Genomic DNA, 14,821 nt, shown 5'->3' on the forward strand with positions numbered 1-14,821 from the left:
AGGATGGTATGTTGCCTCCCTGGTGCAAGGGTCAAGGATGTCTCGGAGCGGGTGCAGGACATTCTGAAATGGGAGGGAGAACAGCCAGTTGTCGTGGTGCACATTGGTACCAACAACATAGGTAAAAAAAGGGATGAGGTCCTACGAAACGAATTTAAGGAGCTAGGAGCTAAATTAAAAAAGGTAGGACCTCAAAAGTAGTAATCTCGGGATTGCTACCAGTGCCACGTGATAGTCAGAGTAGGAATCGCAGGATAGCGCAGATGAATACGTGGCTTGAGCAGTGGTGCAGCAGGGAGGGATTCAAATTCCTGGGGCATTGGGACCGGTTCTGGGGGAGGTGGGACCAGTACAAACCGGACGGTCTGCACCTGGGCAGGACCGGAACCAATGTCCTAGGGGGAGTGTTTGCTAGTGCTGTTGGGGAGGATTTAAACTAATATGGCAGGGGGATGGGAACCTATGCAGGGAGACAGAGGGAAACAAAAAGGAGGCAAAAGCAAAAGACAGAAAGGAGATGAGGAAAAGTGGAGGGCAGAGAAACCCAAGGCAAAGAACAAAAAGGGCCACTGTACAGCAAAATTCTAAAAGGACAAAGGGTGTTAAAAAAACAAGCCTGAAGGCTTTGTGTCTTAATGCAAGGAGTATCCGCAATAAGGTGGATGAATTAATTGTGCAAATAGATGTTAACAAATATGATGTGATTGGGATTACGGAGACGTGGCTCCAGGATGATCAGGGCTGGGAACTCAACATTCAGGGGTATTCAACATTCAGGAAGGATAGAATAAAAGGAAAAGGAGGTGGGGTAGCATTGCTGGTTAAAGAGGAGATTAATGCAATAGTTAGGAAAGACATTAGCTTGGATAATGTGGAATCTATATGGGTAGAGCTGCAGAACACCAAAGGGCAAAAAACGTTAGTAGGAGTTGTGTACAGACCTCCAAACAGTAATAGGGATGTTGGGGAGGGCATCAAACAGGAAATTAGGGGTGCATGCAATAAAGGTGTAGCAGTTATAATGGGTGACTTTAATATGCACATAGATTGGGCTAGCCAAACTGGAAGCAATACAGTGGAGGAGGATTTCCTGGAGTGCATAAGGGATGGTTTTCTAGACCAATATGTTGAGGAACCAACTAGGGGGGAGCCATCTTAGACTGGGTGTTGTGTAATGAGAGAGAATTAATTAGCAATCTCATTGTGCAAGGCCCCTTGGGGAAGAGTGACCATAATATGGTGGAATTCTGCATTAGGATGGAGAATGAAACAGTAAATTCAGAGACCATGGTCCAGAACTTAAAGAAGGGTAACTTTGAAGGTATGAGGCGTGAATTCGCTAGGATAGATTGGCGAATGATACTTAGGGGGTTGACTGTGGATGGGCAATGGCAGACATTTAGAGACCGCATGGATGAATTACAACAATTGTACATTCCTGTCTGGCGTAAAAATAAAAACGGGAAGGTGGCTCAACCGTGGCTATCTAGGGAAATCAGGGATAGTATTAAAGCGAAGGAAGTGGCATACAAATTGGCCAGAAATAGCAGCGAACCTGGGGACTGGGAGAAATTTAGAACTCAGCAGAGGAGGACATAGGGTTTGATTAGGGCAGGGAAAATGGAGTACGAGAAGAAGCTTGCAGGGAACATTAAGGCGGATTGCAAAAGTTTCTATAGGTATGTAAAGAGAAAAAGGTTAGTAAAGACAAACGTAGGTCCCCTGCAGTCAGAATCAGGGGAAGTCATAACGGGGAACAAAGAAATGGCAGACCAATTGAACAAGTACTTTGGTTCGGTATTCACTAAGGAGGATACAAACAACCTTCCGGATATAAAAGGGGTCAGAGGGTCTAGTAAGGAGGGGGAACTGAGGGAAATCTTTATTAGTCGGGAAATTGTGTTGGGGAAATTGATGGGATTGAAGGCCGATAAATCCCCAGGGCCTGATGGACTGCATCCCAGAGTACTTAAGGAGGTGGCCTTGGAAATAGCGGATGCATTGACAGTCATTTTCCAACATTCCATTGACTCTGGATCAGTTCCTATGGAGTGGAGGGTAGCCAATGTAACCCCACTTTTTAAAAAAGGAGGGAGAGAGAAAACAGGGAATTATAGACCGGTCAGCCTGACCTCAGTAGTGGGTAAAATGATGGAATCAATTATTAATGATGTCATAGCAGTGCATCTGGAAAATGGTGACATGATAGGTCCAAGTCAGCATGGATTTGTGAAAGGGAAATCATGCTTGACAAATCTTCTGGAATTTCTTGAGGATGTTTCCAGTAAAGTGGACAAAGGAGAACCAGTTGATGTGGTATATTTGGACTTTCAGAAGACTTTCGACAAGGTCCCACACAAGAGATTAATGTGCAAAGTTAAAGCACATGGGATTGGGGGTAGTGTGCTGACGTGGATTGAGAACTGGTTGTCAGACAGGAAGCAAAGAGTAGGAGTAAACGGGTACTTTTCAGAATGGCAGGCAGTGACTAGTGGGGTGCCGCAAGGTTCTGTGCTGGGGCCCCAGCTGTTTACATTGTACATTAATGATTTAGACGAGGGGATTAAATGTAGTATCTCCAAATTTGCGGATGACACTAAGTTGGGTGGCAGTGTGAGCTGCGAGGAGGATGCTATTAGGCTGCAGAGTGACTTGGATAGGTTAGGTGAGTGGGCAAATGCATGGCAGATGAAGTATAATGTGGATAAATGTGAGGTTATCCACTTTGGTGGTTAAAAACAGAGAGACAGACTATTATCTGAATGGTGACAGATTAGGAAAAGGGAAGATGCAAAGAGACCTGGGTGTCATGGTACATCAGTCATTGAAGGTTAGCATGCAGGTACAGCAGGCGGTTAAGAAAGCAAATGGCTTGTTGGCCTTCATAGCGAGGGGATTTGAATACAGGGGCAGGGAGGTGTTGCTACAGTTGTACAGGGCCTTGGTGAGGCCACACCTGGAGTATTGTGTACAGTTTTGGTCTCCTAACTTGAGGAAGGACATTCTTGCTATTGAGGGAGTGCAGCGAAGATTCACCAGACTGATTCCCGGGATGGCGGGACTGACCTATCAAGAAAGACTGGATCAACTGGGCTTGTATTCACTGGAGTTCAGAAGAATGAGAGGGGACCTCATGGAAACGTTTACAATTCTGACGGGTTTAGACAAGTTAGATGCAGGAAGAATGTTCCCAATGTTGGGGAAGTCCAGAACCAGGGGTCACAGTCTGAGGATAAGGGGTAAGCCATTTAGGACCGAGATGAGGAGAAACTTCTTCACCCAGAGAGTGGTGAACCTGTGGAATTCTCTACCACAGAAAGTAGTTGAGGCCAATTCACTAAATATATTCAAAAGGGAGTTAGATGAAGTCCTTACTACTCGGGGGATCAAGGGTTATGGCGAGAAAGCAGGAAGGGGGTACTGAAGTTTCATGTTCAGCCATGAACTCATTGAATGGCGGTGCAGGCTAGAAGGGCTGAATGGCCTGCTCCTGCACCTATTTTCTATGTTTCTATGTAACCCTTTGTACTACTTTCAATTTAGTATACTGTATTCGCTGCTCACGATGTGGTGCCCTCTACATTGGGGAGACACAACGCAGATTGGGTGTCCGCTTTGTGGAACATCTCCGTTCAGTCCGTGAGCATGACTCCGAGCTTCCGGTCGCCTGTCACTTTAATTCCTCACTCCATTCCCACTCTGACCTCTCCGTCCTCAGCTTCCTGTTCCAATGAAGCTCAACGCAAGCTCGAAGAACAGCATCTCATCTTTCATTTAGGCATACAGCCTTCCAGACTCAACGTCGAGTTCAACAATTTCAGACCTTAACCTCTGCCCACATATTGCTCTGATGTATTTTTTCGCTCTCTTTGCAGCTGATAATTATCCTGCCATTCACACCCTACCTAAACTAATCTTTCTCTAACTACTGCCATTACCGTCTCAGTGGTCCCATCATCCCTTTTGTCTCTCTAATCTCTCCTGCCTTCCACCCTATCACAGACTTCCCCTTCCGTTCTTTTCTCCCCTCCCCGTTTCAGTGCCCCTTAAGAATCGGTGCATTTCGAACATTCGTTAACTCTGTTTCTCTCTCCACAGATGCTGCCTGACCTGCTGAGATTTCCAGCCTTGTCTGTTTTTATTACCTTTGACACAAGAGATGAGTCCCATTGTCACTGCTTTGCATTGTCGCCATAGCTTGAATGTTTCCCCTACTTAACTGAATATTCACGGGGAGATCTAACCAGGGCACTGTGCAGTTTTTCCAGTTGGGAGCTCTTTGCGCTTCCTTGCTTCTCTCGAACAATTCCCGATTACTAAAGGCCATTGCCTGCCCTCAATGATGCTGAAACAGTTGCTTTGTGATCTGTATCTAGGAGAGGATACCAGTAACCAAGCTTGGGCGTTTGGTGAAGGATATAAAGATCAAAATTCTGGAGGAAATTTACCCCTTCTCCTTTCGTATCAAGGTAACATTTGTGAAGGTCATCCCCACCATGTTAATAGGTTGACCAGTTCAGTAATTCGATCATATTACAAAAGCTATCGCTCCGACATTCAGGATAATGAGGTGTTTTTGAGACGGTATCGATCCTTAGGATGGTTTACCGTGACGTCACCAAAACCCTGGTCGCCGTTTTGCAGTGTGGGCAGGAACATCGGCAGGACCCAGGTACAGAGAAGTGGGAAGGTCGGGGTGGATGAGCGGCGAGTGTTCGTGTCGAGATGCGGTGAATGTTTATGGCGGAGGAGCGGCGAGAGATCGTGACGGAGGTGTGACAGGGGAGGGTTTGGGGTCCAGAAGAGGCGAGGGCCCAGGGGCAGTGCGGGCCAGCCCACACTGTGCGATATGTGAGCGCGCTGGGTCCGTGCAGCAGAGCTGGTCTCCAGTCGTCCTGGTTAACCCTTGCCACTGGACCAAGACCTAGCTCTGTCAAGCCCCGTGTGGTGGCTGGTGTGCAACGGTCACCCCACGTTAAACAAATCCACCCACAGGCATCTTCCACCCCCTTCAATTGGAGTTCAGGATCTGGAACATCAGGTCCTTCATCGAAACACCTGTGAGCTCGTGGAAGCGAGTCATCCTCGTTCGAGGGCCTGCCTATAATGATGATGATGATCTAGCAGGAAGTAGTGGGCAATAATCTATGCAGGTAATGCAATAGGACGACAGGTAATAATTTATTTGGTTAACAATGGCAAATGAAAATATGAGTTTTGCTCAGTGACATATTTCACATCTAACATAGTGTCAACCAATCAATGTCGGTGAGAGACAGAGCACACTGTGAGTGACTGTTACAATAATCAGTTTCAAGTGAAAGTTACAATTTTGGGAGCGGGGGGGAAATTCACGGATCACATTTTAGCAAAATATCAGCAGACGCTTCAACGCCACTCCTTCTGACTTTGGCTCAGGGATAGCATGCGGACTGAGTACATTTTCCCCTCTTCGAGATCCTCTCTTGGGTCCACGGGTTGTCTCTTTGTTTCCCGGGCGGTGTCAGATGCATTTGAGGAGGAAGGAGTTGCAGGTGGTGCCTCTGGCACAGTCGCACAGCTTACCAATCCGCGGCCCTTGCTTGACTGCGCATCGGTCGCCAATGTCACACTGTGGAACAGAAACAGAACCAGCTGTCAGTCGGGATTCCAACACTCGATGCTGCAGCCCCGCTTAAAATGGCAACTCGCTGAGAATCATAGCATCACAGACATTTACAGCACGGACGGAGGCCATTTCGGCCCATCGTGTCCACGCCGGCCGACAAAGAGCTGCCCAGCCCAATCCCACTTTCCAGCTCTCGGTCCGTAGCCCTGTAGGTTACGGCACTTCAAGTGTGCATCCAGGTACTGTTTAAATGTGGTGAGGGTTAACATAGAAACGTAGAAACATAGAAACTAGGTGCAGGAGTAGGCCATTCGGCCCTTCGAGCCTGCACCGCCATTCAATGAGTTCATGGCTGAACATTCAACCTCAGTACCCCATTCCTGCTTTCTCACCATACCCCTTGATCCCCCTAGTAGTAAGGACTACATCTAATTCTACCTCTACCACCCTTTCAGGCAGTGAGTTCCACCCCAGACCCCCACCACCCTCTGGGTGAAGACATTTCCCCTCAAATCCCCTCTAAACCTCCTACCAATTACTTTAAATCTATGCTCCCTGGTTGTTGGCCCCTCTGCTAAGGGAAATAGGTCCATCCTATCCACTCTATCCAGGCCCCTCATAATTTTATACACCTCAATAATGACTCCCCTCAGCCTCCTCTGTTGCAAAGAAAACAACCCCAGCCTATCCAATCTTTCCCCATAGCTAAAATTCTCCAGTCCAGGCAACTCCTCTGCACCCTCTCCAGTGCAATCACATCCTTCCTGTAATGTGGTGACCAGAACTGCATGCAGTACTCCAGCTGTGGCCTAACCAGTGTTTCATACAGTTCAAGCATAACTTCCCTGCTCTTGTATTCTATGCCAAACTGATTTCATTCAGCTCTGGACAACCAGTTTAAGATTGGTGGGGCCCAGAAACCTCAAAATTCAAAACTAGTGACTTTCTTCTTTGGGAGATAACAACAACAGGTAATAAAGAAATGGAATCATATATTTTAAGGAAAATTTGTGATGTGCAAACCAAACAAATATATGGATTATTCCATAAGATGTAAAGCACTTACTCATCCACCAAAGTAACCCCTGCTGTCTTTTCTCTACGCTAGTTATATGACTGTTTAGAATCTGACTAATGGCTTATTGGAAGTATTTGTGAGGGGGGGTGCTCAGTTGGTAAGGGCAGTGTGTTAACTGTTCTGTGTCAATCAGAAGTTCCCAGGTCAACTTCCTGGTCTGTGTTGAGTTGAGGGAACTCAACCAGGAAATGTCAGTGAGGGTTCTGCGACTGGACTCAGAGTTCCTGGGCCAGGGAGGGGCGGGAGGGGGGACATCAGTTCGAGTTTCCCACTCCCAATCGCTATCCAGCGACTCCTGCTGCAAGCTACATGCGCACGGACTTGTGACGTCCCCATGCTCAGGCGATCCATTGGCAATCGGCTCACACGCGGGAAATGGGCCAAAATATGCCCAGCACCTGTGAAACCAGGTGTCAGCGTAAAAGAAAATAAAGTCTTGCATTTATATAGCGCCTTTCACGAGCTCTGGACATCTCAAAGTGCTTTACAGCCAATTAAATACTTTTTGGAGTGTAGTCACTGTTGTAATGTGGGAAACGCGGCAGCCAATTTGTGCACAGCAAGCTCCCACACACAGCAATGTGATAATGACCAGATAATCTTTTTTTAGTGATGTTGGTTGAGGGATAAATATTGGCCCCAGAACACCGGGGATAACTCCCCTGCTCTTCTTCGAAATAGTGCCGTGGGATCTTTTACCTGAGAGAGCAGACAGGGCCTCGGTTTGACTTCTCATCTGAAGGACTGCTCCTCCGACAGTGCGGCACTCCCTCAGCACTGCCCCTCCGGCAGTGCGGCACTCCCTCAGTACTGCCCCTCCGGCAGTGCGGCACTCCCTCAGTACTGCCCCTCCGGCAGTGCGGCGCTCCCTCAGTACTGCCCCTCCGACAGTGCGGCGCTCCCTCAGTACTGCCCCTCCGACAGTGCGGCACTCCCTCAGTACTGCCCCTCCGACAGTGCGGCAAGTGCGGCGCTCCCTCAGCACTGCCCCTCCGGCAGTGCGGCGCTCCCTCAGCACTGCCCCTCCGACAGTGCGGCGCTCCCTCAGCACTGCCCCTCCGACAGTGCGGCGCTCCCTCAGTACTGCCCCTCCGGCAGTGCGGCGCTCCCTCAGTACTGCCCCTCCGGCAGTGCGGCGCTCCCTCAGCACTGCCCCTCCGACAGTGCGGCGCTCCCTCAGTACTGCCCCTCCGACAGTGCGGAGCTCCCTCAGTGTCCGTCTAGATTTATGTGGTCAAGACTGTGGAGTGATGCTTCAACCCACAACCTTTTGCTGCCTATAAGGTAGGGAGGGCGCTGAGCATCTCGAGTCTCGTCGCCGAGAGCATGCAGCAAACAAGTGCAGGTAACGGAAGGAGCGTGCGGCAAACCAGACTCCCCACCCACCCTTTCCTTCAATGACTGTCACAGGTGGGACAGACAGAGACTGTAATTCCCGAATTGCACTGTATAGTCACCTGAGAACTCACTTTTAGAGTGGAAGCAAGTCTTCCTCGATTTCGAGGGACAGCCTGTGATGATGATGGTCGTGTAAGTGACTGCCATTCTCCGTTTGGGAGCCCTTGCTTTTACAGTCATTGAAATGAATGGGGTGATAATTGCAGGCTGGGGATTCCTTAGCATGTCTCAAAGTGCAGAAGAAAAAACCCCAGACTCTGCCTTCAGGTGAAGGAACGAGAGAGAAAGGAGAAAAAAATTGGCAAACACAAATAGAAGATGTAATTGAGCTGTTATCAATGTAGACTGTGTACAAATAAGCCTTTGGTGCCTCTGGCAAATTTTTATTTCCTAAATTGGATTAGGTTTTTTTTAACCTCTGCAAGGAGATTGAATGGTTGGTGTGTGAGTGAGCTGGTTGGATAGAAGTCACGGTTAGCAGATGTTAATGCCACGACAGGCAGTTCAGAGAAGGGTCACTCGGTTAATTCCGGGGATGAGGGGGTTGATTTATGAGGAAAGGTTGAGGAGGTTGGGCCTCTACTCATTGGAATTCAGAAGAATGAGAGGCGATCTTATTGAAACGTATAAGATTATGAGGGGGCTTGACAAGGTGGATGCAGAGAGGATGTTTCCACTGATGGGGGAGACTAGAACTAGAGGGCATGATCTTAGAATAAGGGGCCGCCCATTTAAAACAGAGATGAGGAGAAATTTCTTCTCTGAGGGTTGTGGATCTGAGGAATTCACTGCCTCAGAGAGCTGTGGAAGCCGGGACATTGAATAAATTTAAGACAGAAATAGACAGTTTCTTAAACGATAAGGGTTATGGGGAGCGGGCGGGGAAGTGGAGCTGAGTCCATGATCAGATCAGCCATGATCTTATTAAATGGCAGAGCAGGCTCGAGGGGCTGCATGGCCAACTCTTGCTCCTATTTCTTATGTTCTTATGACAGTGTAGAACAGGTTCAATAAGGTTTTGGATGCTGTGAGCCCCACAATAGAACAATCTGCCGACTGACTGTTGTAAGAAATCGCGACCTGGAAGAAATAATTGTCTGTTATGGGTTCCCCAGCTCAGCAGTTTGCTTAAGTTGAGGACACAGAAGGATTCCAGTCCTGTCAGGAGAAGGATTGTACAGAGAGCTGAGTTGCGAGGTCAGAGAGAGAAAAACAGGCCTACAAGGTCTAGCTATGGCGATAAGGGATTTAGCAAGGAGCCTTAAAGGTAAACAAGCTGTCTCTTGAAAGGCAGCAAGACATTCAGACAGAGATAAGGAAGAAAATTGGCTCATAGGTACCCTCTGCCCTGTGATTGGACAATTAAATGGGTGAGAAATGATTGATGCATGGTATCCACCGGCCCACCGAAATAAGGTGTAAAAATGGGCGACCGAGAGAGAGAAATAGGCAGACTGAGGAGTTTCCTCAAGGTGGATCTCATGCGGGCTTCGGCCTAACACCTTGACCAGCTCGGGATGTGTTCAGAGACCACCGTTCTGCCTCAACGTCCATCTGTTCCGATCCTGTGCCATAGATTGTTCTCATCTGTCACAGGTTGTATGTTTACTATATCTATCTCAATCGCGTATTGCATCTGATTAAGCTTATAACTGCCGCTCTTTAATAAAATGCCTAACAGCTCTTAAGATCCTTTTGGGTAATCCGTGTGTGACCTGTGATCCAAATCTTACACTGTCTAAGCTCATGTATAGAGAAAGGCCCTTGGTTGAGGTAATGAAGGGCACTGAGCACTTATGACATGTTACTCCAGCAAGAAGCAACTCCTTCAGGAGGTGAAAAGAGATAATTGGGCTGTGGGGGAGAGGGGGGGTAATTAAAATATTAGCTCAATTGTTAGTGCTGCCTTCACTTACAGAGATTCAAATCTTTAAATTACTTAGGATATTGTAGCAATGCTGGATTACATGAGTTGAAGAATTTTATACTAAAGGCATATAATAACCCTCATCCTATGTGTTAAATAATGGAGGGAGAGCAGTGACGGAAAACTAATACTTTGGTAGCCTGCAGCTGGGAGGCAACTGAAAATTTTAACTTTTGGGTGTACATGATATTTTAGTATAACAAAAAGAATTAGAACACCAAGCAATTAATTTTACCCATTGTCAAGAAATATAGAAATCATTTCGCTAGCTGATGTTGCAACATTAAGTGTTAATGAAGTGAATACTTTAAAGTCAATGAAAACTTTAAAAAGGAACTGTCTATACCTGTTCAGAAAGGGGAAGGTGAAATTAATAGCTGTATTAGATTGGCATAGACTTAGGAGAAATCTTGATGGCGTAGTTCATGATTGAGGGATGGATTGTAGAAAGACTTGGATTTATATAGCGCCTTTCACAACCACCGGACATCTCAAAGTGCTTTACAGCCAATGAAGTATTTTTGAAGTGTAGTCACTGTTGTAATGTAGGAAACGCGGCAGCCAATTTGTGCACAGCAAGCTCCCACAGACAGCAATCAGATAATGACCAGATAATCTGTTTTAGTGATGTTGATTGAGGAATAAATATTGGCCCCAGGACACCGGGGAGAACTCCCTTGCTCCTGTTTGAAATAATACCACAGGATCTTTTACATCCACCTGAGAGGGCAGACGGGGCCTCGGTTTAATGTCTCATCCAAAAGATGGCACCTCCGACAGTGTGGCACTCCCTCAGTACCGCATTGCGAATGTCAGCCTAGATTTATTTGTGCTCGTGTCCCTGCAGTGGGACTTGAACTCACGACCTTCTGACTCAGAGCCGAGGGTAGCTGACCCTTAGGGAGTGGGCTTGATGCGCTGAATGGCCATTTCTCATTTCAAGATTTCATAGTTTTCTCATCTCTGCTGCAGAAAACCAGCGCAATGGTTTGGTCTAAAACTCACCATCGGGATTTGTCCAGCTTTCTTCTCGTAGGAAGAAAACCTGGTGTTCTGGATTCTCCCGAGTATATCTTCCATGGCTTCGAACTGTTGAGAAATAACATTTTTATTAAAAATAAATTCTCTTGCTACTTGACAAACTGTTTCAGAGAAGGAAAGAACATGCAATTGTGTGGCATCTTATCATATTTCAGAACAGTCCCACATCACTTCAAGTAGGCTGAATCATGTTAGACAGATACTGAATCACATTGTGCAGTTATGTGGGTTAACATGAAAGCCATTTTGCGCACAGCAAGGTCCCACAAACAGTAATAGGCCGAATGGTCACTTACCCTTGTTTTTGGTGGTCATTTGAGGGATAAATGTTGGATAGGACAGCAGCACTCCCTACCCTTCTTGGATAACACCCTCAAAATATTCACGTCAACCTAAACCATCGGAACAGGGAGATAGAACCTTGGTTTAATGTCTCACCTGAAGAAGCGTGCCTTCATCAATGCAGCAGTTCCTCGGTATTGCTTGGAAGAGTCAGCTTAGATTACATGCTCAATAAAACTTTGATACGCAATGGATCTTCTAGCCTTTTAGATCCTCTAGATTGTCGGGATCTAAAGTTACACATGGATATCTCAAAGAAAGACTCACAATTATGGAAGACCTTAATATATTTCAGAACGGTCCCATGACACTTCACCTGGATCGAATCATATTATGCCGATAGAAAATAGGTGCAGTTGGCCATTCAGCCCTGCAGATATTATGCAGACGGTGAAGCACATTGTTCAGTTGCTGTTGGGTGGGTTAGCCGAGAAGCTATTTTTCACACAGCAAGATCCCACAAGCAACAATAGAATGAATGATCACATATTAGACTAGATTGTCTGCTCAAGTCCTGGAGTAGGGCTTGCTCCAAGACAACCTTCTGTCTCAGTGCTAAAACTGATCCAAGCACACTCATTCCAACTATGTCACGGCAAAGTAACAGCTATATTCTTTCAACCTTGATATTGATGTCCCTTTTCAAAGCAGGTCTAAATATAATTTTACATTATGAAAGATAACGTCCTCTTAAATCTTTTAACTGCGCAATCTTCCATATTAAAATCTACAGTCCACCTATTCAAGCATATCTATTGCAAAAGCAAAAGGGCTGCTGGAAATCTGATTTAAATCTGAAATAAAAACAGAAAAATAAACACACAGAAAAATAAAAACGAGCGGGTCAGGCAGCATCTGTGGAGAGAGAAACAGAGTTAACGTTTCATGTCGGTGGCCCTGCTTCAGAACTGGAAAAATGTTAAGAGATGCAACATGGATAGTGCAATCATAGAGAGGTTGCAATCGTTTTAAACAAGTAGGAACTTTGTCGGCGCTATCCACTGCACTCCTTTGAGGAAATAAAGAGATAATACTGGACTCAGCAGCATCTGTGGAGAGAGAAAGTCATTGAAAGTGTTGCAACACTCCGGAATAGAGCAGACAGAATTTCCAAACATGGGTTATTACCAGAAGTGTCTGCAATGTTAAGATGCTGAAATCATTCACGGATGTCTGAACTTTAATCTGAATTTATACATGCACTTTTATTAACATTTTGACATCTTTGCTTTTTTTTAAAAACTGTTTTATGAAATCAAATAAGCCTTTTCTCCAAATGTTTGCCACGACTCTTACCTGGAATCCTTGGATCCAGACTCTTTATTCTAATCAATAAGTTTTGTAAATGACCGTCAGAGAAATACAAAGACACCAATCTCAATAAATCACCGAGCTGTCCTGCAATCCTCTTCCTTTCTGAAAACTACTGATTTTCGATAGAGAGAAACTCCGTGCAGACCAGACAGAACTGCAACCTGCACAAGCTGGAGCAACTGGGTCCCAAGAAATGGAATTGAGGAGAAAAGGCGGGGATTTAAAAAAAAAAGAACTGGATTTAAAAACTGGAAACATTTCAAGTCAGTAACCTTTCACCAGAACTGGGAAAAAACATGTTAGAGATGTAACAGGGATGTTGCAGTCATAGAACGGGTTCAATCATTTTAAATAAGCAAGTATTTTAGTGGAGCTCTACACTACAAGAAGGTGTTGCCGCCTCTGGACCAGACAGAATTTCCAAACGTGGGTTATAATTGCAACAGACATAGGTAGACCGGCTAGATCTTGACATGGAAGATTGCGAGATCCGTGCAATTAATGAAAGCATGTAGTTTATGTAAGGGGATGTATGTTCCTGTTACAATTATATTTATATACTCTTTCGAAAGGGGGATATCAATATTTTTTTCTAATGGGAAATTAAATGCATTGGGGGAAACGAGACAAGGCTAAAAAGAAATGCAGCTCGAATAAGCTGGAATTTTGGAACTGAAATGAAGATTTCGCTTGAAAATGGTTTTGTCAGCTGGACCCTTAAATAACCGCGGTGCAAGCAGATTGGAGAGCTGAGCCGCTCTGTGCAGGGGAGGAGAGAGGCAGGATTTGGAGAAAGGGAGAGGAGAAGGCGCAAAGTTAGGCTGATGCAGTGGGAGAAAATGCAGATAAAAGTTGACTCACCAGCTCCTTCTCGGCGGATGCGCTGTGCTTCTTGGGCGGGTAGTCTTCTGCGGAGGTGGCTTCTCTCGACTGTCCCTGGCAGTGCAGGAGCAGGAGGCTGGTGCACAGCAGCAGGGCGTACAAGCCCCAGCTTTCCATGGTGCTGAAGTGACTGGCGAGCTGGGGAGGTCCAGCGAGGTGAGCTCTCTCTGCTCTGGTCTGCTCTCTCTCGGCGCAGGGGCATCGACTTCTTTTTATAGCCCGCGAACTTGCCCCAGCTTAACGCGTACGAGGGGCGGTGCGATTGCGACCCGTGCTGGCAGCTTATTCCATCTCTCTCCAAAGGTGGGGTGGGGATTGTCAAAAGGGAACCTTCACACACCGACTCTGCTCTTCCATTTATTTGATCTGCAAAGCACAACCGTGGGTGTGGTGGAAATAGATGGCGATTGTCCAGCACCACCTTGCTTTACCAAGTCCTACATTGTGGCGCACATCGCAATGGAATTGAATGCCGAACACAGGAATAAAGCAAAATATATCCCAAAGTTAACCTCTTAGCTTTATAAATATATAATATATATATGTTTCTATGTTATGTTTCTATGTCTGTTATATATATTTTTTCGTTAGATATATTCAAAAAGGGAGTTAGATGTGGCCCTTACAGCCAAAGGGATCAAGGGGTATGGAGAGAAAGCAGGAAAGGGGTACTGAGGTGCATGATCAGCCATGATCTTATTGAATGGTGGTGCAGGCTTGAAGGGCCGAATGGACTGCTCCTGCACCTATTTTCTATGTTTCTATAAGACTAACAATCTCCGACTAACAAGATAGTGATTTTAAAAAAAGATTTCACCCTCTAACTCGGGGACATGTCATCTTTCAATCTAAACTGAGACGCTTTTGTATCATTATTGGAAATGTATATATAAGGTCACATTTTTAGACATTCTAACATGTCCTGAATGTGTTTTTACATTGTTTAAAGTAGGTTTAATGTAAATGGTACTCTGGATGAGGCAGTGTCTGTACCTTGTTAAACATGTCACCAACTCTGTTTGCTATTTCCCTCATCCTTTGCACAGTTAAAAGGTGTTCAGTTCTGTGTTCCTCAGCTTCTGAAGACGAGAGAAGCCAGCATTGTCCTGAGCACACCTTTGGTTACTGAACACCGTTGGGTAGACACAAGGAAATGGCAAGACAATCAAGCATTTCCTCAGCAAACGAAAATAACTTCAACAAATTAAGAGATTTCAGGCCGTTCGAAACA

General features: G+C 45.9%; 1 protein-coding gene across 8 annotated transcripts in view; it reads right to left on the bottom strand.

Moving 5' to 3' along the window:
- Positions 1-5,157: 5,157 nt before the first annotated feature.
- LOC139234067 (cocaine- and amphetamine-regulated transcript protein-like) overlaps positions 5,158-14,821 on the bottom strand; it is a 54,198-nt gene continuing 44,534 nt past the window's right edge. For all 8 annotated transcript variants that reach the window (XM_070864968.1, XM_070864970.1, XM_070864967.1 and 5 more), the window contains 3 exons: positions 13,570-13,956; positions 11,017-11,100; positions 5,158-5,611 (listed from right to left, as the gene is read on the bottom strand). In XM_070864968.1, the coding sequence (XP_070721069.1) occupies positions 5,504-5,611; positions 11,017-11,100; positions 13,570-13,707 (330 nt within the window). In that variant the 5' untranslated portion in view covers positions 13,708-13,956 and the 3' untranslated portion in view covers positions 5,158-5,503. The remainder of the gene's footprint in view (positions 5,612-11,016; positions 11,101-13,569; positions 13,957-14,821) is intronic.

Source organism: Pristiophorus japonicus, chromosome 21, assembly GCF_044704955.1.
Source record: "Pristiophorus japonicus isolate sPriJap1 chromosome 21, sPriJap1.hap1, whole genome shotgun sequence".
Lineage (NCBI taxonomy): Eukaryota > Metazoa > Chordata > Chondrichthyes > Pristiophoridae > Pristiophorus > Pristiophorus japonicus.